The 23184-nt window shown below is 44.4% G+C and overlaps 1 protein-coding gene across 6 annotated transcripts in view; it reads left to right on the top strand.

Moving 5' to 3' along the window:
* The window catches only part of LOC119434721 (prolyl endopeptidase FAP), a 394283-nt gene that overhangs the window by 237836 nt on the left and 133263 nt on the right, over positions 1–23184 (top strand). The window contains exon 1 of one of the 6 annotated variants that reach the window (XM_037701840.2): positions 1621–1730. The exons of the other annotated variants lie outside the window; for them this stretch is intronic. Within the exon in view, the coding sequence (XP_037557768.1) occupies positions 1716–1730 (15 nt within the window). The 5' untranslated portion in view covers positions 1621–1715. Of the gene's footprint in view, positions 1–1620; positions 1731–23184 lie in introns of those variants that run through there. 6 annotated transcript variants of the gene reach the window in all.

Genomic DNA, 23184 nt, shown 5'->3' with positions numbered 1-23184 from the left:
TATGGATGACGGTGGAACAAATGCTGCAGCCCTTTTTGAACTGGCACACTGACTTGATCGTACTCTTAGCGGTGTAGGGAAGGTCTAACGGACAGAAACTTGCAGGCAGTACTGCTGGATCGAAGTGATCTTTGTATCAAACGTGCTAAGTGAACGTAACGCCGCACTGGGAGGAGTTGAAGTATACATGCGATGTCCTGTAACACATTTCTGAGTCTGAGGCAATCACCTTATCACCTTGCTTTATTTAAGTCGATAGCACGAAACATTTTGTGAAATACTAAAAGAGCGCCTTGCAATGACTTGTGCGGGCACGAACGTTCATCTGGGGCTGAATATACAAAGTTTCTTCGTAAGTGACATTTACTATTTTTCGACCGCTTCCGCTGATGATATCTCCAACATTTCGATTGGCTGTTACCTGCTCTTACGAACACTTCTAGTGTGGGAACTTCTTTGTGACTACGGACCCTGATGTATGTGTCAGCGACCAGAAATCAAGCTTACCGACAGCAACGTTTATAGCACCATTCTTACGGCTAGCATCGAGCAATAGGCGCTCTTGTCTACCCCCCTTCTTTAAAACCAAAACAAAAAAAAAAAAATTTGTGGTGTACCAATCCTGAGCACATTCAGCGCAGAAAGTAATGTTTCGTCATATGGGGAGCGCCTATTTTTTGATGACGCGTGTCTCCCATATTTCTAACAATGGCGGCGTGCTTTCAAGTACGTGCTCCAAAACGAAGCGCCCATAAGCTAAGTGAATCTACGTGTACCTGTGTTCTGAACTGTAAAGCCTTCGATTCAGGAAGCGGGACTTATAGTTCGCGTGCCGCATTAAAATGCCGTCCTACTGCGCCGGGAGAACTGAAGCGAGAAGTAAGAATTCAACGACCGAGAAACGGGCGCGATACGCGAAACGGAATCATGGAGGGCCTCCAGAAAATACAAAATAAAGTGGCAAACGAGAACAGCGAGGAAGCCGAACACAAGTGCGCGGCTGTTCGCCGCGCTCTCTTTTATTAGGCTGTGATGGCGCGTGATAGCGACTTTGTGCCAAGATGAAAGCCCCTCGAACGCCGCATTGTGCAACGGCCTCTCCCGTGGTATTATATGTCCACGAGCGCGCCTCGCGAGGTTAAATTGGACGCGGTGGGCGCTGTGGGGAGAATCCGGCGCGATCACGACCGTTTAGATCACTCGTCAGGGATTACACGACGCCACCGGGGAAGAGCGGAGCCTTCGCGCGCTAGAGGCTCTTCAGCGACAAGCGACGGCCACTCCGCGATGCTCTTCCTTCGCGGTTTCGGCAGCCGCGCCGCAGCTATTTTTCCCTCAACGCGCCTCGTCGTTCGCACTCCATTCTCCCGCGTGCTGCGCGAGCGCATTGTATGGCCCCGTTTCGTTTTCTTTCGTTTTCTCCTTTTGTTTTTGTTTTTTTTCTTTCCCCGACCTGCCGTGCTATCGAAGGAGCCAAGGCAAAAGTGTTAGTAGAACAACTCGGAATTCTCACGCATCTGTGTCGCTTGCCTTTCGCGCGTTTGTTAGCGCACAATGAGCTGCCTCTGTACACGTTACGCTGACTTCGCGAAAGAAAGAAAATTTGTTGCGGCGCTGGCCTCGAGCTCTTTGTTTTTGGAACTGCGATAAGATATAGCTGGTAGAAGAGAGCGCGTGAAAAAGCCAAAAGCCTCATTCGGCTCGCAACTGTTGAGATGGCTACACTCAGGGTAAGTGGACAGTTGCACCGCACGTAACAAAAGGATATGTCTTCTGTTTTTTCTGGTTGTTAGCTCGAGTGTTTGCAGTATTTCATTGATACTGTAATACTAGATGTTCTCCCCGTCCTTAGTTCGAGTCAAGGGATGCGGTAAAACCAGGACTATATTCTTATATGGCAATGCTTATCCAACCTAATTGTAATTCGGGGATCGCGGGATCTGTCATACATAAGTTAGTACATTTCTCATCTCGGCCTCAAGCGGGTGGATTCCCTGCGAACAGAAAATATAGTAATGTTATAGCAACAGAGACCAAAAAAAAAAAAACGGAATAGATTTTTTGCAGGCAAATAAATAAAGCCAGATATCCATACTAGCTTTCACGATCGAATCTAGCGCAGGCCCAACACACTTTTATCATTTTTTTTCTTTTTCTTTTTTTTAACTAGCTTCTTTAGACTCCATATACAGCTGTTAAAGCAGTGTATAACATACCAGCTATGTACGTTACCGACCGTACAAACTCTGAATGTTTAACATATTTCGCCTATATTCATATATATGTCGGTATTGGTAAATTAATTAAATAATTATGTTACATGCATAAGACGTTATGATATATTCTGCCAAAAATATTAATAAAATTGCATGTCACAAGAGTCCTCGAATGCTTTTTTTAGATACTCTTCTGTTACTCAGCCGTGGCTAATGGAGCCTAACTGTAAATGAGCAACTTATTAAAATACAAATCCCATCCTGGCGAGTTACTCCCACTTTTCCGTACCGGGAACGTTTAGAAGTGCCGAATGTTGGGCGTGTTGCTATTCCAAACTAAAGAAACAATTGCGCAAAACAACGGGGACGAGCAGGGCGCTCGTTGGGGTTTTCCATCTCGTCCCTTTTGCGCCATTCTTTCTTGTGCGGGAATGTTTCTAACCTCTTTCGTGGGCCGATCCCGGTGGTACTGGTGGCACCGATGGTACCAGTGTTATCGGTATTGGTGTTACCACCGCATGATGGCGGCATCGCCGTGCGGTGGTGCCGGTGGTAAGGGGAGCGTTCTGGCATTCTTCCGTCGGGACAGCTAGCGTTTTGAGACGCTGCTCCTCTGGTCGAAGGCGCAGACGCTGTCCTTTGAGACGCTTCGCACTTCCACGAATAAATTAAATGGTTCGTACGCCCCACTCGCACCCCCAACGCGCACAGGAAGACTTTGTCTTTCATCGACTTCAACAAGAGGTTGAATCTCCTTACAACTTCTTCTTTCTTCTTAATTATATGCGCTGTTTTTGATACATAATGGTGCACGAGGAAACCTGCATGAAAATGTACTAAACACCAGACCGCAAAAATAAATTGCCCGCGAATTCGCGCCCACGAATTCCAAGCGCCACGGCACAAGCGCCATTGTGGTGACACGGTCACTTGAACCTGACTGTGGTTCCCGAATGCGACGCCGAGGCGTATGCACGCGTGTATAGAATAAGGAGCAAGGGAGGCCACGAATTCTCAGCATACCTGTTGGGGTCTTTCCTAAAGTTCGATTACGGATTCCATTCCGACTCAGGGCCGGATGAAAGAAGGCGGAATACTTCAGCAACATCGTTGGGGCATATGAAATGCATACCTTGAAAGAAAGCCAGTATATTATTCCAGAAACTATCTTTCGGTATGCTGCAATTCGTTGCTCGTATGTTCCTGCATCGTATCTCTGATTTTACCAAAGAACAAAAAGCGAGACGGAAATCGCGAGCAAATCAGCAGCAGCAGCAGCAGCGAAACGAAAAACAGGCTTCACCGCATCAGCATTTTTTCCCCTCCGTACCACACACCTTTCTTAAAGGCACGTCTTCTATTCTATGCTGTATATTTTCTGCTTAGAGACTTTGACTTTTATGCTTTCGTCATGACTTATACGGTATAGCTGTAAAGGAGCCACGTCGGAACTCTCCGTGACCTGTGGAGGCACAATAGGCGACGGGGGGGGGGGGGGGGGGTTATATCTACGCCCCCCCCCCCCCCAAAAAAAAAAAATAGTGATAATAATAGCGCAACCATTCATGCCGAACAGCCTCGGGCGACCTCCTTCCGCGAAGCTCGAAAACGGAAAGAGCTGTCCTCCGGCAGAGACCTGTCAGATACGTTCGTGCTGGACTAGATCGCGATGTGCGAGATACGTTTCTGCTCTTCGTATAGGCGTCGCTCGGATACACGAACACTTGCTTTCGAGTAAACCGGATGGAGCCGCTTCTTTCTCTCTCTCTTTCTCTCGCTACGTCTCTTTCTAGCTTTGTTTCGTCCGCATATGGACACAGGAGAGTATACCTCCTCTCGCTCGTCTCGGGGGAAGTGTCAAGCGACGACACCGTTTGGCGTGAGGACGTGTCGTGCTGTGCCTTCGCGCTTCGTCGGCGGTTAGGCTGCTGCTGCTGCTGCTGCCGATGTTTCTTTTGCGCCGAGAATGGAGACGACGACGTCGGGCCGAGCAAAAGGGTGCGAGACGCGTGATCGACGAGCCTTGTGACCGGAGGACCGGCATCACATCCGGAGCCGCAACGTCATCGCGCGAGGCCGGCAGAGCGCGCGCCGCAGCTGCCCCGCGGCGTCGAGGCAGAGACGCGCCGCACTTTGCACCTACGGTCGAACGTTGCTGCCCCGCCGCCAGCTTTTGTGTGTTCCTTTCCGTTGCCGTCATTTTTTTTTTCGATGGCCATGCGAGTAAATACTTAGAAGCGAAGTCATCTACGAGGGTGCATGTTCCGAGTTAGAACCACGTACGAGAATCTCCTGCCCGCATTCTGCGGACGCGCGAGTGCGGGCGTGTATGTGCGCACACACGCAAAGAAAGCGTAGCAGGAGTGTATTTCTACCGGCGTATTCCCAGAGAAAATGAAGGTTGCTAAGTTAACAGTAACACATAAAAAGGGTGATAGGTTAGATGTTAAATATTAGCGCCCGGTATCAATCCTCCCTATATTTTGTAAACGTTCAAAAAAGATTATTCTATAAATCAAGTTTCTGCATTTCTTGATAAATGTACCATAATTACACATGCTCAATATGGTTTCCGTAAAGAAACATCCACTGAATTGACCCTTATTGATCAAAAAGAACATGTCGTACGGAACTTCAAACATTAGCTTTTAAGAATATGCATACTCGTCGACTTTGCACATCCGTTCGACCATATAAATCACGGTATTTTAATCTACTAACTGTATAAATATGAAATTAGAGGCCTGCCACTCGAACTACTAAAATCTTATCTGAATAACAGACACCAGTTCGTTTTAGTTGTGAAAATTACTTCACTCATTAAAAATATTTTTGGTGCGCCACATTAATTATGAACATATTGTATGGGATACCGCGACTCAATGCGACTTCAATAAATTATTACAAATGCTAAAGAAAATAATATGCGTAGTCACTAATGTATCCTAGGTGGCCCATACTGAAAACATGTTTAACAAATATCACATACGTAAAGCCCACACCATATATCAACGCTCACTTTTATGTGATAATTATTTTAGTGTTAAACGTAACAATAACCTGCTCGTATTACTCGCAAACTTATAGGAAAATTTATCCCCCTGTCACACACGTGTACCAGAAGTATGGAAGGTTCCACGTTTTTGAACCAACTATGGCTGTTAAATAATTATCTGCCAAGGCTACTGAGTTTGTACGAAACATAGCAGCACACTAAAAAAAAAAAAAAAAAAAAAAAAAAAAAAAAAAAGTTTACACCCTTTGGGTCGTATCTTGTCCCCAAACAATATTCGTGATCTGTCTTGTCCGCATTTCCTTTCTTTAACGCTGCGAGTCCGGTACTTCCTAGTCCCGAAAGGCTTGCCCGCATGGAGCAAGGAAAGAAGGAAACCCCAGGAGAGGCCCTGGCCAGCAAGAACGTATTGGAGAAGGTGTGGCGGAAGTCACGTGCTGTTTTTCGCAAAGGATCACTGGGACGGGTACCCCAAATGTCAACGTTGCTATGGCAACCACGCTCCTGAAGCTTTCGCTGCTGCTCTCGGTCTCTGAAAAGTGAGATAACATTTTTCCGCCGGTGTCTTTCCCGCGCCACATTTTGTTAGCGAGAAAAGCTGACTTTGGAGTGTGGTGTGTAAGCTTGAAAGTTGTGTTTTGGGTCTGTGAGTGTGAGTGTCGGCCAGCAACAGATACACTCAAGCAATCACGGCTCGGGTCTTCGTCGTCTTCTTCAACGTGCCACGGAAAAACACAGGAGCGCGTCTGCTTCACTAAAACTGCTACAGAAGTTTTGTAGGCTTTGTTTAGACGCGCGACAGGAGCACACACTTCCGGCAGGTCGTAACAATGCAAGTTCAAAGTTCGCGCCCATCTGCTCCGGCGAGCTGCAGAACCCCTGATTGGAGGCGCAAAGAGAGGTGGCACACCAACATGGCTGCACTTCCGGCTTCAAAAAAGTGACGTCAGGGCCTCTCCTGTTTTGTTTCCTTCCTCCATGCTTGCCCGTTATCAGCGTGACACAGCATTCTCGACAGGAAAGTAGCGAGCGCCGAGTTTTCAAGAAAGGAACGCAAGCAAGGCAGATGAAGATTATTGTTTGACCCAAAGGGTGGAAACTTTATTTTAGAGTGAAGTGTAATGTACATGCTCTAACACTGTCGGAATTTAGTTCTTTGACGTTCTTCGTTCTTTAGTCCTTACCATATTAGCGCATGTTGTTAAGTTCGATCAGATGTTCATTTTTTAATATTTTCGCGGCAACAATGCATTGTCTAAGATATATATATATATATATATATATATATATATATATGCGGGGTTTTACGTGCCAAAGCCACTATTTGAGTATGAGGCACGCCGTAGTGGGGGACTCCGGGCTAATTTTGACCACAACGTGCACCCAATGCACGGTACATGGGCGTTGCTACATTTCACCCCCATCGAAATGCGGCCGCCGTGGCCGGGATTCGATCCCGCGCCGTCGAGCTGTGTCATTTTTTTTTTTCATTTTTTTAAGACGAAAGCCTTACGTGGCTATGTTGGCGCTGCCCTTGGCGGTGACCTTGGCGAAACTGCGCCGCGACGACAAATGGCCGACGCCGCACAAAATGCTCGGATTGACGTCACATTTCTCAGGGAGGTTCCTGTGAACAAAGTAAACTAGGGGCTTTAAAAAGAAAATTCGGTACATTTCGGTCTGGGACGAGCACGCTTCCCTGAAGCCACGGAGGCTCCGCGGTTCTGGCTTACTAAAGGTGTGGTAATGCGTGCTTGACTGCACACGTCACGTCGCGGCCATCTCGCTGACTAAAGGTGTGGCCTAGCGCGTGCACTAACGTGATGCACTATATAGCTACTAAGTTAAGCGTTCATATGTGGCGTTCAGGAGGTCGCCTTAGTGCCACACGTGTACTCCCCATTGGGGCTCGTTAAGTCTTGCAAGAAGTCTAACCCTGATTGTACAACTTAATGCATTACCAATATGTCTTACAAAGAAGTGCAACCCCGATTGTATAACTTCACCATATGTGCAGCAGGCTTTCGCCTTCTTGTCTTACAAGAGTGTAACACCTGCCGAACTTCTTTTTTTTTTTTCACTACTGAATTATTTCCATTGCTTCTCCTGCACCTTTGTTTTGTACAATGTGTAACCTGCGTGACGCCATGTAGCCAGAACTAACAAAGGGGTTCAACGGTCCCAAGCCACGTCTGTGCGGCTTTTTCATCACTCATCCATTATTTTTTTTCTGTAAATGGAAATTAATAACGAAAGAAAAAGAAAACCCCAAATTTTACATATTTCAGTGCCAAATTTGCTGCTTCAAGCATTACTTACAAGTACAACTTTAGCTGATATGGGCCCGATTGTAATTGGCAATACAGGCGTACATGCTGCCGTAAAGGCAGGGGGCAAGAGAAAGGGACATAATTAGGCGAGCCGCAATTGTAATTTTGTTCTGCTTTCTATAGACCCTTTTCACCACCTAGTTCGCTCACTGTAAACAGATGGCGCTTGCGCTGCGCCTAGCCATTTGTTGCCTCAAGACCCGCCGCGCGCAGTTGCCTCCGCGGTGGTTCGATTCTCGGTCGCGGTGGGCACATTCCGAGATTAGTGGAATGCAAAATTGCTCCTGTACTTAGATTAAGGTGTCTGTTAAAGTGCACCAGATGGTCGAACTCAATCCGGATCACCAGCCCTACTACAGCTTTGGCCAAAGTTCCGTCCCTCTCACGCAGTGAGTGCCGGCGACAAACGTCGAAACAACGGCTTGCTGCGCCGCACCGGAGTCGTGCGTTCTGAACAGAGGTCGCGGAGAGCTACCGAGGCAAGCAATGGACGCGTCACCATGTGATAAAACTATGACGGCGCCCATAGGTGCGCGGTGAAAAACGTCTGAATTTGGCAAACTCCTGTGTCTTAAAGAGTATTGCAGCAGTTGTTCTCTCTGCCCTCTATACGACTTAGACAGGCTGAGAAAGAGAAATAAATCAATGAAGAAAAAAAAAACTAACACGTCTCATCTAACCGAACAATTACGATTGCAACAGCGGTAGCGCAGGTGTTACTCCGTCCGCGTCATGTGCTCTGCAGCACTGAAGAAAGGTTAATCGCTTTATTCTCGGGCGACACGGAATAAGAAAAAAAGCAGAGACGGGGACGCATGTCAAGGACGAAACAGCGAACATCTTGCAAAGTAAAATAGAGGGAGCAAAAGATTGGTTTCGGAAACAGTGGGCGAAACTCGCAGAAAGAGACGCCGATAATCCAGGGCCAGTGAACAAAAACAGTAATAACATAATAAAGGTACAGTGGCGGGGGGGGGGGGGGGGGGGAGGGGGGGGGGGAGTTCTGAGTGGCTGTGTGCTGGCACTTAGCCAAATATCAATTGGAACCTAACCCAGCAACCGGCGACAGCAAATTTCTGGATCGGCTGCAAAGGCTGGGGTGGAGACCGCTATTTTACTTATCGTGGACCCTCCGAGAATATACCTGCACGTAAAGCAGAGAGAAACAGAGAAAGAAAGGATGCATGGAACGCTGTAGTACCTCTACCCGAGAAAAATGAAGGGAAACAGATAGGGCTGTGGAGAAACGTAAAAAAGTGTAAATAATCGAGTACAGCGTGGGAAAAGAAAAAAAGAAAAGCTTCTAGTGCATTTTGATCAACAATGGCGATTGCGGAGATGAAGCTATGAGGCTCACGGCAAGTCCAAAACTGACCTTTTTTTATTTAGGTGCCTTCGTTAATTTCTTGCTTGTTCGTGTTCTTACGTGCAACGACAAAAATGCTTTTTTAGTCCATGTTTTTTTTCTCATTTTATTTTTCATACTTCTTTACGTGCCACGTTGTTTCGCAATGACTGTGGGGCAGTAGATAAATTTTCCTCCCTCTATATTTACCGTAGAGAGCAATCCGACACCTACGGTTTGCCACAGTAGACGTGTTTTCGTTTCTTTCTTTTCTTCATTCGGAAAGGTGATTATCGAAATGCTTCTATTTCGGGCCCCTTAAGTACTGAGGTATTTATGTTTTTTTTTACAAAACCTAAACAAATACAACGCAATGTTATTAATAATTTCACTTTACGCACAACAAATAGTATCAATGCTAGTTTTAAGAAAGCAAGATACTTTGCACAAAACGTAAAGAACAGGCGAATAATGAAGCCCCCACTTACGCTTCTCGTCGTGTTCTTTCTTCCAGTGCCGTGGACAGACTCCGCTCTAGAGAAAGAGAGCGGAAAGGCAGGAAGGTTAACCAAAGCAAACATCCGGTTTCCTACCCTGCACGTGGGCTGGGGGAAAGGAGAGTTAGAAAGAATGGAGGAGGAGCAGAGAGGTAAAAAATACGAAAAAACAATAGGTAGCAAAGATAGTATAGCGCCCGTAGAGTAAAACAATGTTAAGGCCAAAAGCATGCGTAATTTCAGCGGGGCATCGCTGCGCATTCAACGCTATTTTAGAGGATGTGAATGTGGTACGCACAAGGACGCGTGAAATGAAAGGAACGCAAGCCTGAAACGGCGGCGTGTTCACACCGCGACTTGAGTGAGTTCAGGGCTGTTGCTCTTCGTGCGTGAGCGAATCGGTGAAACGTATGTGCACGATTAAACACTCGTAATTTACCTAAGAAGTGCTAAGCAGTTCGTCGAAGCACTTTGATCTGCTGGCCTGCGTCGGTAGCCTTCGTTCAATCGCAGCCCTTTGCTGCCGCGTATGCAGCTGGGTGATTCCACGAGAGATCAATTAACACGTGTCCAAAAATTAATATTTTAGATTTCATTCAATATTTTATATTTTGTACGCATATCACTCGGTAGTACGAAAGTGAACTTGCCTTCGTTGACAAATGGATACTTTAGGAGAAAAAAAATATCGAAATTCTTCAAGATGCAGGCGCCATTTTCATGCACCGGGCATTCACGAAAATTCACAACAATGTGAAATGCAAAAATATTACGGCTACAAAGAATGCATTTTCTTGTGTAAAACGTATACGCAAAGAAGAGTCTGCAAACGTTGTCTGAGGCTTCTGAGCAAAACGGAAGTGTTTTAGCAAAAATTCTTAATTTGCTACACTTTTCGAAATTTGCTATATTTACGAATTTTTATCTACTAAACTAATGCATGTAGCCCTTTGAAATTTGGTGGGGTATGAGACCTTTACCTGTTTAACGATTGTGCTGAATATTGTTGCTGTAACACAAATTTCCATTTTTACAGTTTGCCTCAAATGTGAAGTTTTGACGAAAATGAACACTATTTAAAAATCAAAATAAAAAAACCCCATCGTTAATTTTTCTCAAAATTTCGTAAACAGCTGTCCACAGACACTGGAAAAGAAAATTAAAAAAACATCTTCCATTATTTTGTTTTTAATGACAATATATGTGGTAGAAATGAGAGCTTCGCCGAGATGCAGCAAGGTGCTAAGAAATAGGGACATCGGTGTAAAAAGAACGTCCATTAGCCTCTGACTTGCCTAAACTTGGCCATGATTGCGACTAAAGGGGAGTTTTGGTAAACTAGTATTATGATGGCAAGCACGCAGTTCTCGAATGCCTAACTTTCTGACGTAAATTGTGCTACTGGGCCATCATGCGCGCCCATATTTTGTTAGTGCTTTCAGATGATACTCTTCTAAAAATCGTCTCTTTTGAACGAGTTGGTAGAGTGTAGTAGAATGGGGAGTGGGTCCGTTGGAGGTGGTGGCAAACTGGTAGTAAAGCTGAAATACGTTGAAAGTTGCTGGCGGTGTGGCCGCCGCCTTAAGAGGAAGCTTTAGCTTGGGTGCTCCTATCTGAATACATGTAAAACGAGAATTCGTTTTTCTCCGCAACCACTGCACCACATTTGATGACGTTTGTTGCAGTTAAAAGAAAAGTGAAACTCTAGTGGCTGTTGGTTGCGACTTTTTATTTAAGTCGTCAACTGTTTAATAAAATTTACAAAATAGCAGAGCTTCAGAAAACGAAACTATCAAATTTACAACTCTAACTCAGCAATGAAACATGATATCACAATCTTGTAAACTGCACCGAATAGTAAATCTAAAGTGTACAAAATTGCTATATTCTACATGGCTTTAAAATAGACTACTATTTTGTGCGTTGAACTTGTGCAAAATCCTTGTAAACAATGTAACAAATTCACCTAAGAAATAAATTGGCATATCAAATTTGTCTGCTTTGAATGCTCTAATAGATGCCGTTCACAGGTCTGCGATATCGTTTATATAGGTGCACAGCTACGAATTTGTAAACTTCGTGCTTCTATTTTTTTCACTTACCAATTCTTGAAAATTCCAGTTCAGTAATGCAGGCCCGAGATGGACATTTCGCGTCCGACAGTCACTAGAATTTACCTTTCTCTCTCATGTGCAACAAATTTAAGTAAAATCGGCCCAGTGGTTATCTCAGAAAATCGTTTCTGCGTTTTACATGTATTTGAATAGGCGGCATCGGAGTTGGGCCCGAGCTAAAGCTTCCTCTTAAGAGCAAGCTTTATTTGATTCACTTCATTAGATCTGCGTGATCTGGCCCTCTGGATAGGTTGGTCTTATTGAAAATGTGGAAAGAGCCGCCATTACTGCAGCGCTTCGTAATCTGGGGACACATTCTCAGCACGCTGTCATCCTTTCGGATTTGTCAGCGGTGCTCCAACAATTATCCCGTGCATTGTATGGCAGCAAGTTCGGCCGACAGTCATTGATGTTAGCTAAGGAGCTCAGCAATAGGCATTTCATTCTCAAGTTTCAGTGGATACCTCCACATGTTGGACTTGCAGGCAATGATGCAGTAGATTAAATTAAGAGTGCCAATGAATCACCCCTGATATAAAGACTTGTCAGCACTTTGAATATCACCTCACCATCCAGGAGTGGTTTTAGCACTTTGAACATCACCTCACCATCCAGGAGTGGTTTAAGGAATCCGTCGCGCAGAAGCTATACGCTGTTTCATAGAGTAAGAACTACTTCCGCGAACACCCCCGCTCCCTGTTAACGCGGAACAGTTCATCTGTGCCTGCCAATTTTTCAATAAAAACAGAAACGCTCTACTTGAGGCTTCGCACAGAAGACAATTTCCTTAAGAGTGTGCGGAACAGGAAATGTTTCCCAAAACACATAAGTTTCTGAGAGAGGAAGTGTCGCGCCTCTTTCCACCTGTTCAACCCCCTTTTTAAAGAGGCGGTAGAAGAGAGCAACCGCTGGCACTATCTGCCAGCTAAATCAGCCCTAACCTACACCATTGCCCCCCCCCCCCCCTCCACCACCGTATCTTAGGTTATACTGTATGACGTTTCCGACGGAGCCATGGCGAGTACGACATTTTTAGAGACTTTTACCTGCCGTAAATTTTGTTACTTGTGTACATGCACAGGGAGTTCACCGTTAAATCTGCAATTATCTGCGCCGCAAGCTACGCTCACTTGTTAAATAAAATGAGCCATGTAAAGGTTGCTCTGTTGACGTAAATTTACTCACATTCAAGAGAATGAGTATTGTACTAAACAGTATTTTATGCATAAGTATTAACCATAAGGGTAAAATTACCCTTAGTGTCGCAATTATGGCCAAGTTTAGGCAAGTCAGAGGCTAATGGACATTCTTTTTACCCCGATGTCCCTATTTCTTAGCACCTTGCTGCATCTCGGCGAAGCTCTCATTTCTTCCACACGTATTGTCATTCAAAACAAAATAATGCAAGATGTTTTTAATGTTCTTTTTCCAGTGTCTGTGGACAGCTGTTTACGAAATTTTGACAAAAATTAACGATGGTTTTTTTTATTATTATAAATAGTGGTTCATTTTCGTCAAAGCTTCACATTTGAGGCAAACTGTAAAAATGGAAATTTGTGCTACAGCAACAATATTCAGCACAATCGTTAAACAGGTTAAGGTCTCATAGCCCACCAAATTTCAAAAGGCTACATGCATTAGTTTAGTAGATAAAAATTCGTAAATATAGCAAATTTCGAAAAGTGTAGCAAATTAAGAATTTTTTCTAAAACACTTCCGTTTTCCTCAGAAGCCTCAAACAACGCTTGCAGACTCTTCTTTGCGTATACGTTTTACACAAGAAAATGCATTCTTTGTAGCCGTAATAATTTGCATTTCACATTGTTGTGAATTTTCGAGAATGCCCGGTGCATGAAAATGGCGCCTGCATCTTGAAGAATTTCGATATCTTTTTTCTCCTAAAGTATCCATTTGTCAAAGAAGGCAAGTTCACTTTCGTACTACCGAGTGATATGCGCACAAAATATAAAATATTGAATGAAATCTGAAATATGAATTTTTGGACCCGCGTTGATCTCTCGGGGAATCAGCCAACTTCGTCGAGTGTGGCGCATGTGGGGAGGGCAGCGGCCGCCCGCACTTGATCATCCAGTCTCGCCGTGCGCTGCCTTCGCACTTCTGGCTCTTCGTGCGTACTTGTTTGCGGCGCGGAAGAGAACCGGTGGTGGCAGTGACCACCTCTGTAGAGGACATTCGGGCTTCCGAACAGAGCACGGTGGCTTTAACTTGGTCCTATAAGGGACATGACTCGGCCGGTGCTGACGATAAGCCGTGGTGCTGATTTTTCCTTCCCCGCGATTTCACGGACGAATGGGGTTTTATTCCGATGGTCGCCTGTGTTTCGTAGTTTATTATTATTATTATTATTATTATTATTATTATTATTATTATTATTATTATTATTATTATTATTATTATTATTATTATTATTATTATTATTATTATTCCTGCACCGTCGCTATACGCGCGCTTCCCTCAAGCCAACGCGCAGCATAGCATTTGACTATACAAGAACCTTTTTTTTTTTTTTTTTTTGAAACTGGGCCTGCCTAGAAGCTATGTAGCCCACTACTTATATGGGTGGCAGAACGGCGGGCCGTGTGGAAATGTCGGCAGCACCCATCATATATCGCCTTCTTAATGGGAAAATGAAAAGCGGATAGCGCATTCAGTAGTGAACGGGCGTTTCGGAAATGGCATATTAAAGAAAGTTCGAAGGCCTGGTCGTGAAGCAAATTCTCTAGCGCCAAAGCGAGCGCGCGACGTGGTCGTAAATTTGGTACCGATTATCACACCTGCGGGATAATTTATTCCTCATTTTCGGCTTGCGCGAATAGACATCAGAAACCTGCGGAATGATGTTCGAAAGGCGGGCGTCGAGTGAACTAAAATTATCAAAACCAACCACCTCGTTGAGAAACGGGGACGTTCGGACGTAGCGGGCTATGAAAGCCAAGAGCAATGCTCAAAACGCAGCTCGCACATAATACGCCATGAAAAACAACTCTATTAGGAAACTAGACATTTCGACTCTTAAATTTAGTTTCACCAGCATGCTGCGCGATATGGAAAGCCCCACGAAAACACCACGAACGAATAACCGCGGCCAGTCCGCTCCTGTCCTATAGTTACTTTAAGTATAATGATGATGACGATGAAAACGAAGACGACAACGATGCCGATGATGAAGATTATTTATTTATTTATTTATTTATTTATTTATTTATTTATTTATTTATTTATTTATTTATTTATTTATTTATTTATTTATTTATTTATTTATTTATTTATTTATTTATTTATTTATCAAGCATCCTCTACAGGTGGCCTGACTAAAAGTCAGGCGGCAGGAGTAAACGCAAGATCAGCATGCACACTGTAAGGGGAAAAAGAAAATGCTGCACGCATTACGTAACCTCGTTTTCCTTAGCGTCCCTGTGATCCATTGACTCATCGTATTCTACTGTCCATGAGAGCTAACTTTCGCGTCCTTTCTCTTATCAAATGCTCCATCTCCTCTGTGCGAGTGTTTCGTTGAGAAAATACTTAGCACAACGAACATTGTTTGAAGTTTAGCAAAAATGAAAGAAATTTCAAAGAAAATTAGCTCGAATCATCCGCCAATCTATCCGTTCGCAAAACAACAAACTACCTACATGCTAGCTTATTGAAAATAAAAACTTTCAGCTTCTGGGGAATGCAGATGTGATCGCACAAATATCGTGGTGGGAAGGTATAAACGGCGCCCTAGCTAGCAGGATAGCGATTGAGGTTCCGACATTTTTTTTTTAATGCATAAACAATACAAAACCAAAGACGTTGTTCGAAATAGCGAACAATGGCTCTACACGTATTCATAACTCAGAAGACATTATATGTCTATCAAATTCATTGAGTTTGGCGACATTTTCAGCACTATACACACACTTTCTACACATTCGGTACATTTATACAAGAGAAGAAAAAGTAAAACCATGCCAATAGGCTACCGCCAAAGTGTGTACAGCGTCACTTGGTGCGCGGTGTGAGGATTTCGCGAATAAGAAAAAACAAACAAACAAAAACTGCGCCGTGCACGCGTGCATCGGAGGCAACATGCAAATAGCTTACATTTGTAAATGCAGTCTGTGTTGTCAGCTTTTAGCATGCCTCGAAGGTGGGAGCAGCAATCAATAAATATGGAGATAAAAATTGAAAATATCCCTAAAGCAAATTAAAAGGTGTCGAGAATGTGCACTATGAAGTCTAAAAAAAATGTTGCGCCCTCTAGAGCTTATCTTGTCCCCAACAAATATTGTCGTCCATCTTACGTGCATTTCATTTCTGTAACGCTCTGAGCTCGCTGCATTCTTTCAGGAACGCTACGTCATGCTGATACGTGCATGCCGTTCGTGACATGAAATTACCGGGAATGTAGAGAGAAAGGAAATGCGCGCAAGATAAATAACGGCTTTTTGTTTGGGGACAAGCTAAGCGCCAAAAGGAGCAAATTTGTCTCAGAGCTTATATTGACCACGGTTAGCGAGAACCCAGTGCGTGGCTTCGCCTACTCTCGGCGCATTCTAACGGCCAGGCTCACAGTATATATATATATATATATATATATATATATATATATATATATATATATATATGTGTGTGTGTGTGTGTGTGTGTGTGTGTGTGTGTGTGTGTGTGTGTGTGTGTGTGTGTGTGTGTGTGTGTGGTGTGTGTGTGTGTGTGTGTGTGTGTGTGTGTGTGTGTGTGTGTGTGTGTGTGTGTGTGGTGTGTGTGTGTGTGTGTGTGTGTGTGTGTGTGTGTGTGTGTGTGTGTGTGTGTGTGTGTGTGTGTGTGTGTGTGTGTGTGTGTGTGTGTGTGTGTGTGTGTGTGTGTGTGTGTGTGTGTGTGTGTGTGTGTGTGTGTGTGTGTGTGTGTGTGTGTGTGTGTGTGTGTGTGTGTGTGTGTGTGTGTGTGTGTAGAGTTTCGTGTACACTATGTGTATAGTGTAGAGGTTCGCGATGATTACGGACGCCCGCATTGAGTAATCATCTCGCTATGTTTAGAGGGCTACGAGTGCTTGGATATTTTACAAATATAAAGCGCAATAACTAACGGCACGAGATCGTTTAAAGCCACAGGTACGAAGATTAACTAAATCCATCTATTAACCACGATTCCCACCGCACTACCTGAATGATTGCAGTGCAGAGTTTCCTTTAGTAATTTTTGTTAAAAAAAAAAAAACTACGTGGCTCATGCCTAGCGCGTCGGCTCAGCAGTTTCGGCGCCATGGCCTTTAGAATGCGCTGACACTGTGCGAATCCACAAGCCCCCGCGTTTCCGCTAACCGTGACCAATATATGTTTTTTTTTTTTAATAACATCATATCATAACATAGGCGGGCGCCTTTAGATGGCACCGGCTATTTCTCCTCACGTGGTAAACAAAATGAAATCACAGAAAGAACCGCAGAACACTGAATGCACTCAATGCAGCACAAACACTCACGACGTTCTGTGCACGAGTCCAGGAAGCCGCAGAAGATTGTATGCAGGAACACTCAAACACGGAATACAAACCAGCACAGTTCCATAAATAAATAAATGTACTTGAAATTGTCCGTGAAAACAGAGTTTTGCGGACGAGTGGGTTATAATTACACAGCATACCACACACATAACATGATATTACAAGTTAAGCTTTCATGACGCATGACACAAAAATTCAGTGTAAGCCTAGGATTTTACTACTTAGGTTCCGCCCTGGTCTGCCCTACATATACGCTTGCTCGATCCGAGCGTATCATCAAGCGCGCGATGTAAGACGCTCGTCTGCTCAATATGCAATGCTAGCCGACTGAAAGGGTTCTCTGTGCGTCACCTGCCTCCTCCTGTATACTCAAAAGCCGAACTGCAGAGACGGCACGAACGAGACATTTTCCTGAAGCCCACCCGTGATACGTGGGCGCGTGTAAAGACTCCCTGGCCCTTGAGATCAACATGAAAGGGGGCTTTCGACGCTGTTCACTGCAAGCCGAGCACACCGAGCGCACCGAATGACGCCGTGCAATAGAGCTCGCCGAATTTGAGAAGCCCGTCCCGCAGCAGCGCGCCATCGTCTCGGTATAGAAGCTTACTGTACTGCGCTCGCCCGCTCCAAGCTTCGCTCATCGACCGTAGCGCTCGAGTTCCAATTCAATTACGGGACGAGACCAAGATATATTTGTCCTGTTTGAGCGCCAAAAAGGGTGCAGTCTTCATTTTTGGCGGAAGAAATAAAAGCGCAACATTCGGTTCGGAAAACCGTCTCCCCCTCCCTTTCTTTTTTTTTTTTCGGTGGTTGCAGAGAGATGATGAAGTGGCAGCGGTGGAGAGGGTGGGGGGCTGGTGCGCCTGTTATACTCGTTACAAACTCAGCAAAACTGTCAAGTCGCATGGTAACTGTTCCTTCTATTTTTCCCTCGGGATATTCTATAATCTTCTTCGTTCATTATTTGCAAGATGCTGAGCAGTTTACGTTCTTTCCTCTCTCCATGTGCATATTTAGCGACGTCTAGCAGAAATTTAAGAAAAAGCTTCCTGTTGAAACTCCAGTCGGAAAACTAACTTCTCCGTCTAGCTTCTAAAGCGTGCTAGACGCTAATATTCGTTCTCAAAGACTCAAACTCCCTTACGCTAACAGTATTCACGTGTGGGGATTAATATCTTAGTGGATGCCCCGAGTCTCACTGGTCGCCAACAAATCTCGTCGTTATCAACGCTTAAGACATATGCCATGCTATATAAGATGTATAGTCTTAATCACTTCATTGTGCATATTGTAGTGAACGATTATATCGGACGTTTGAGCCCGCCAATTCTGTTGGATATAACTATATGCTACACTTTTTAACCGAACCTACTACTTTAAAATCACTACTGGGCGCATCCGCATAATTTAACGTTGTCTCATACGCATGAAAGTAGCGGGACTTTGACGATGCAGATTACTGTGCGTTCTATTCATTGCTTGCAAAATTGACGTGGCAACTGTCGCAAGCAATGTATGGAACGCACAGTAATCTGCGCGAAATCCGTGTATTTTCTTGCACATGAGACAAAGACAGCTCTAAATTATGAGTTTCGTGCAACGTTCCGCAATAACGTTGGAGACCGAAATCCGGCACGTCGGTGGTTCTGATCACTGTTTGGCGAAAGCTGTGCCTGGGCTATGAGTAATTCAAAGGTTCTAAATCAATTTTAATGGCCAGAGGTTGTTTTACTTGCACCTAATGCTCGGCACATGAGTGTATTTTGCATTGTTCCCCGCCGAAATGCGGTCGCCACGGTCGTGAAACGTACCTGTGACATTTTGCGTCAGCAGCAGAGCGCAAATACCGCTGAAGCAGGCCAGCGAATTACTTCAAGGTCTGCGCTGCAGTTCTGCGAATGCTCGTGCTCGACGCCAATCGTTGTTAGCTAAATACACGGTGCCAAGCCTCCCGTGTACGGTACGAGAATGCTAAGAACTTAGTATCGTTCACTGTCCTCTTGAGCAACTCAGAGTGTCCTTTACTTTGAACTTAAACCATTAATTAAGAGTAATTAATTAGCCAAGCTTTTTTTAATGTATTGCTTTAAACAAGAAATCTTCAATGGAGAATTTGTAGAGCTTATTGAAAAAATATATAAATAATTCTTTTTTTTTCATGGAGATAGCTGCTGGGGTTCTAATTTTTCTGTGCTATAAAGAAAGCACGCGAGATTTGAAGAAGTGCCGCGTGACTGGGTGCTTGCGTGCAGCGACATTAGCGTCCTCAAACATGCTACCAACGAATGATCAATGCTGCAAACCGACCGAACGCAAGAACAGGCCGCAAGCAAAAATGAGATGCGATGGCCAGGGCTGTTCTCTCCGATGCTTCACCATACGCCGCCAAAACCTCATCGCCCTTTACGCAATCTGTAAACAGCAAAATCACTGATAAAGCTTCTAGAATGCACTCTTTATCCTATATCCCATGACTTCAACTGCTTCATTACTTCAACAGAGAAGTATCTCGGCAAAAGTGAAAGCTAAGTCCGTATTCTTCGATCCATCTCTGTTGCTGAAGGCCTCATCATGCGTCCGGTTTGCATGAAGCATCGATTAGTCGTAGGTAGCATGTCTGACGGCACTAATGTCGCTGCGCGCAAGCGCCTAATTCCGTGGTACTTTTTCAAACAACTTCTGCACTGAACATTTTGCGCTTAAAATAATACTTTAAAGATTGGTGAATAATTATTGTTAATTAATTATCTAAGCTCATAGTACAAAATACTTTGAGTTGCTCAAGAGGACAGTGAACAATGCCAAGTTGGTTGCATTTTAAGGCTTTTTTGAAGGCTTGACACAAGTTAGCTGTAACCTCCTGTGTACAAGCATTATCGTTACACCGGCGTTTGTAGATACCGAGACTGAAATATTCAGTTAGAATCTGAAATACCTCGTGGTAAGTGCATACTTTTAGGCCTCTTTTTGCGTTGTCATTATCGTCGCATGTCATTGCATATGCTCTTACCCTTCCCTCTGAGCAGAGTTGTACGCTAGGGGACTGTTACTACGCCGAAATGTGGTTCTGGCGCAACAAAACTAAGAGGAAAGAGGAAGGGACAGGAAGAGCGCCAACTTGCAACTGAATTACTGCAGGCCTCAAATAAATTCTGCTATTTCTCTCACGTGTACACCTCGCCGTTTATTTAGCCAGATATTAGGCTTAAGTTGTGTTGTTCATGTTACTAATCGTTAACCACACGCCACGAGATTATCACATGTATCCTTTTTTTATCGGTAAAATATCGCCATTTTTTCTCTTCTTTATACAAGGATTGCAGTTCTATCGCTCGGCGCAACGCGCTATATGAAATGTCCAGCGATGCTGCGCAATGCAAATGAGTGCGCCCAAACTTAAAAAAATAAAATCAAAAGCGTGAACTAAACGAACAACGATGTTCTTCTCTATAGAGCGCAGAAAGACCAACATTTCTAATCACGGGGCGAATCAGAATGAAACTTTGCGCCATGTGCAAACGCTCCCGCGCCCTATCCGGCGTGTTAACAAACGAGCACGTCCATTGTAATTGTGAAGCAGGCAGAAGATACGCGGAGAGAGGAGCGAGAAAATATGACGCAAACAGTGACGAAGCAATGAGAGGGAGACGCGCGAGATATGGAAGTTACGAGCGAGCAGGACTTTCGTATCAGCTCGGAGAAAGAAAAGGGCAATAGCCGTTCAGGCGATGTCATAAAAAAGATATATTCGGTCTTCCCGTTGAGCGCCTTTTAATTCCTCTGTTTCCATATAAGAAAGTTAAGCGGCGGAATATTTTTATTCAATCTATCCGCGTATTCCAGGCTCGAAGAAATGGATGCTGTCGCGCAAGCGTCGCGACAGAGTCGTTCACCGTATGCATATTTTATGCAATCCCGCGTGCTCCTCCAATTAACGTTGAATCAGGGTGTTCCCGAGCTAAGACGGATGGAGCGAGCTTTCTGTCTCCCTAATTGGAAATTCTTCCCGGCCAGCACGCGTTGCCACATGCATACTTTGCGTCGGGACTGGACGACCAGAAAGGAAAAAAAAACAAAACAAAAGAAGAGTATAAATCGTTCCTCCGACTAGACATTCTTGTCGTGCAGAAAGTGTTTTATTCGAGCAACCACTGAACGAGGAAAAACAGAAACGCTCGCATACCATTCTTGATAGGATTCATACTTGTTCGCGGGAAGAAACAGCAGAGTAGCGGAATTCATTGTAATTCATTAGCACGGCGTAATTCTTCTTTACTTTAACCGACAGAAGGGACGGGAAGTAGGCGAGGGACTGTAACGGTGGGGCGTTACAGTTCCTCGATATATGTCTGATTAGTCTGACAACTAATCAGACATATATCCAAGACAAGCGTGGATGTTCGCGTCGCCTATTTGCCGACGATATTTTCGTGAGCTGGATACTTTTTTTTTTTTTTATCGACGTAAGTGAGCGGAATTACTATGCCGGCTGGGGACACGTGAACTCGTTATGCGTCTGGGACTCGTATAATACGGATGCAAAGACAAATATGAAAAGTAATGCATAGAAAAGCGCGCACAGCGTTGCGCAGTGGACTGGATGAGCCGCTGTACTCAGCAAGGTGTGCGCACTGTGTAGATAGTTCAGCGCGTTGAATGTATGCGAATGAAGCATGAACTTCATTCTCCATCGACAACGCAAGAATAAACACGTGAGCGACCCGTCGCTGTTGTGAAGGCTCCACTTTGGACCAAGAGGCCTACGAGTCAGATAGAGGCTGGACGCGAGGAAGAGCTGTAAGAGATAGGGCAGAGATGTATCATGGCCTCGTTCCGTGTTCCCTTTCATCTCACGTCCGATATAGTCCTTGGACAATTTTGTTGTTAATAAAAAAAATGAACAGAACCCCTTCAAGCGATGGCGGCGAAAGAACGCCAGTTCAGCGTGCTGGTGATGCATACACGACGTGTCCCCTCCACCACCGAACGTAGCCAAGAGGAAGAGCGCCTGAACAGGCGACTCGGTATTCTCCGAGCGCGAGCCCGTCGTCACACTGGCCGTCCGCTGCGCTCTGCACCTTCTTCGGTTATGCCAGTTGAATGCAGGAACGTCCGCTGTATGGGGCTTCGATTGTTGATGTAGGAGACGCCGGCCGTGGGTGCTCAGCGGCTATTCATTCTAAAGGTGTAAGCAGAAAGGAGATAGCGAGCTGGATTCTCAGGTGCTGCCGCGTACTGAGACTTTGGTGCACGTTAATGGAGCCTCAGTTCGTCGAGATGAGTCTGAAGCCCTCCACTACGATGTCGCCTGCAACTCAGGTGTAACTTCAGGACTTAAGTCCCGAAATGAATGAATGAATGAATGAATGAATGAATGAATGAATGAATGAATCAATCAATCAATCAATCAATCAATCAATCAATCAATCAACCTGCTTTTTAAAATTTTTGTTTTCTGCCTCTTGCGCAGCAAAACGAAAAAGAAGTGTGAGAGATGGCAAATGCGGTTTAATAGTTCCTGCCGATGTAATTTTTCTTTATTTGAAATTGCCATGCAAATTATGAGCTTCATTTCATTCATTTTAATGTAATCCTGGTTTATTTGTTTCTGCTTGTTGTTTTTGTACCTATTATTTTGCGAGCTTTGATATCCTTCTCTTTTCCCTATAATAGAGTGACTACTAAACAACACGTGCTTGTTATTCTTCCTATAATCCTAAGTAAATATTTATGAAAGAAATCTGGTTTTAGTGTTCTTATGATTATATTACTACCATTTTCTCACTCTTTTCTCATCTTTCAACAGCCCGCTTCTTCACCAAACCCCGTTGTGGGTATGTGCAAACGTGTGGAATCATCTTCATCTTCATCCTCATGCCGAAGAGGGGTCATTCTCGCCATGTGTCTTGGAGTTTCAGAACTGATTAATGCGGGAGACACTCGTGGGAATGAATTTTTGTTCTGAATCATTCTCGCTTAGTCCTAAAAGTAACCTTTAAAGAGAAGATGTTAGTGAGACTGCAAATGGTGGTGAAGAATGTCCGCTCCAAACTGCCACTTCAAATGTCGATGAAAAATGTATTGAGAGAACTACTACAGATAGCGCGATGGAATTTGGAGCATATGTTGGGCACGTCAGCAGTAGTTTGTAGGCAAAGTTG

The sequence above is a fragment of the Dermacentor silvarum genome, chromosome 1 (genome assembly GCF_013339745.2).
Source record: "Dermacentor silvarum isolate Dsil-2018 chromosome 1, BIME_Dsil_1.4, whole genome shotgun sequence".
Taxonomy (NCBI): domain Eukaryota; kingdom Metazoa; phylum Arthropoda; class Arachnida; order Ixodida; family Ixodidae; genus Dermacentor; species Dermacentor silvarum.
The sequence above is the reverse complement of the archived record's forward strand: the minus strand, read 5'-3'. Positions and strand labels throughout refer to the sequence as shown.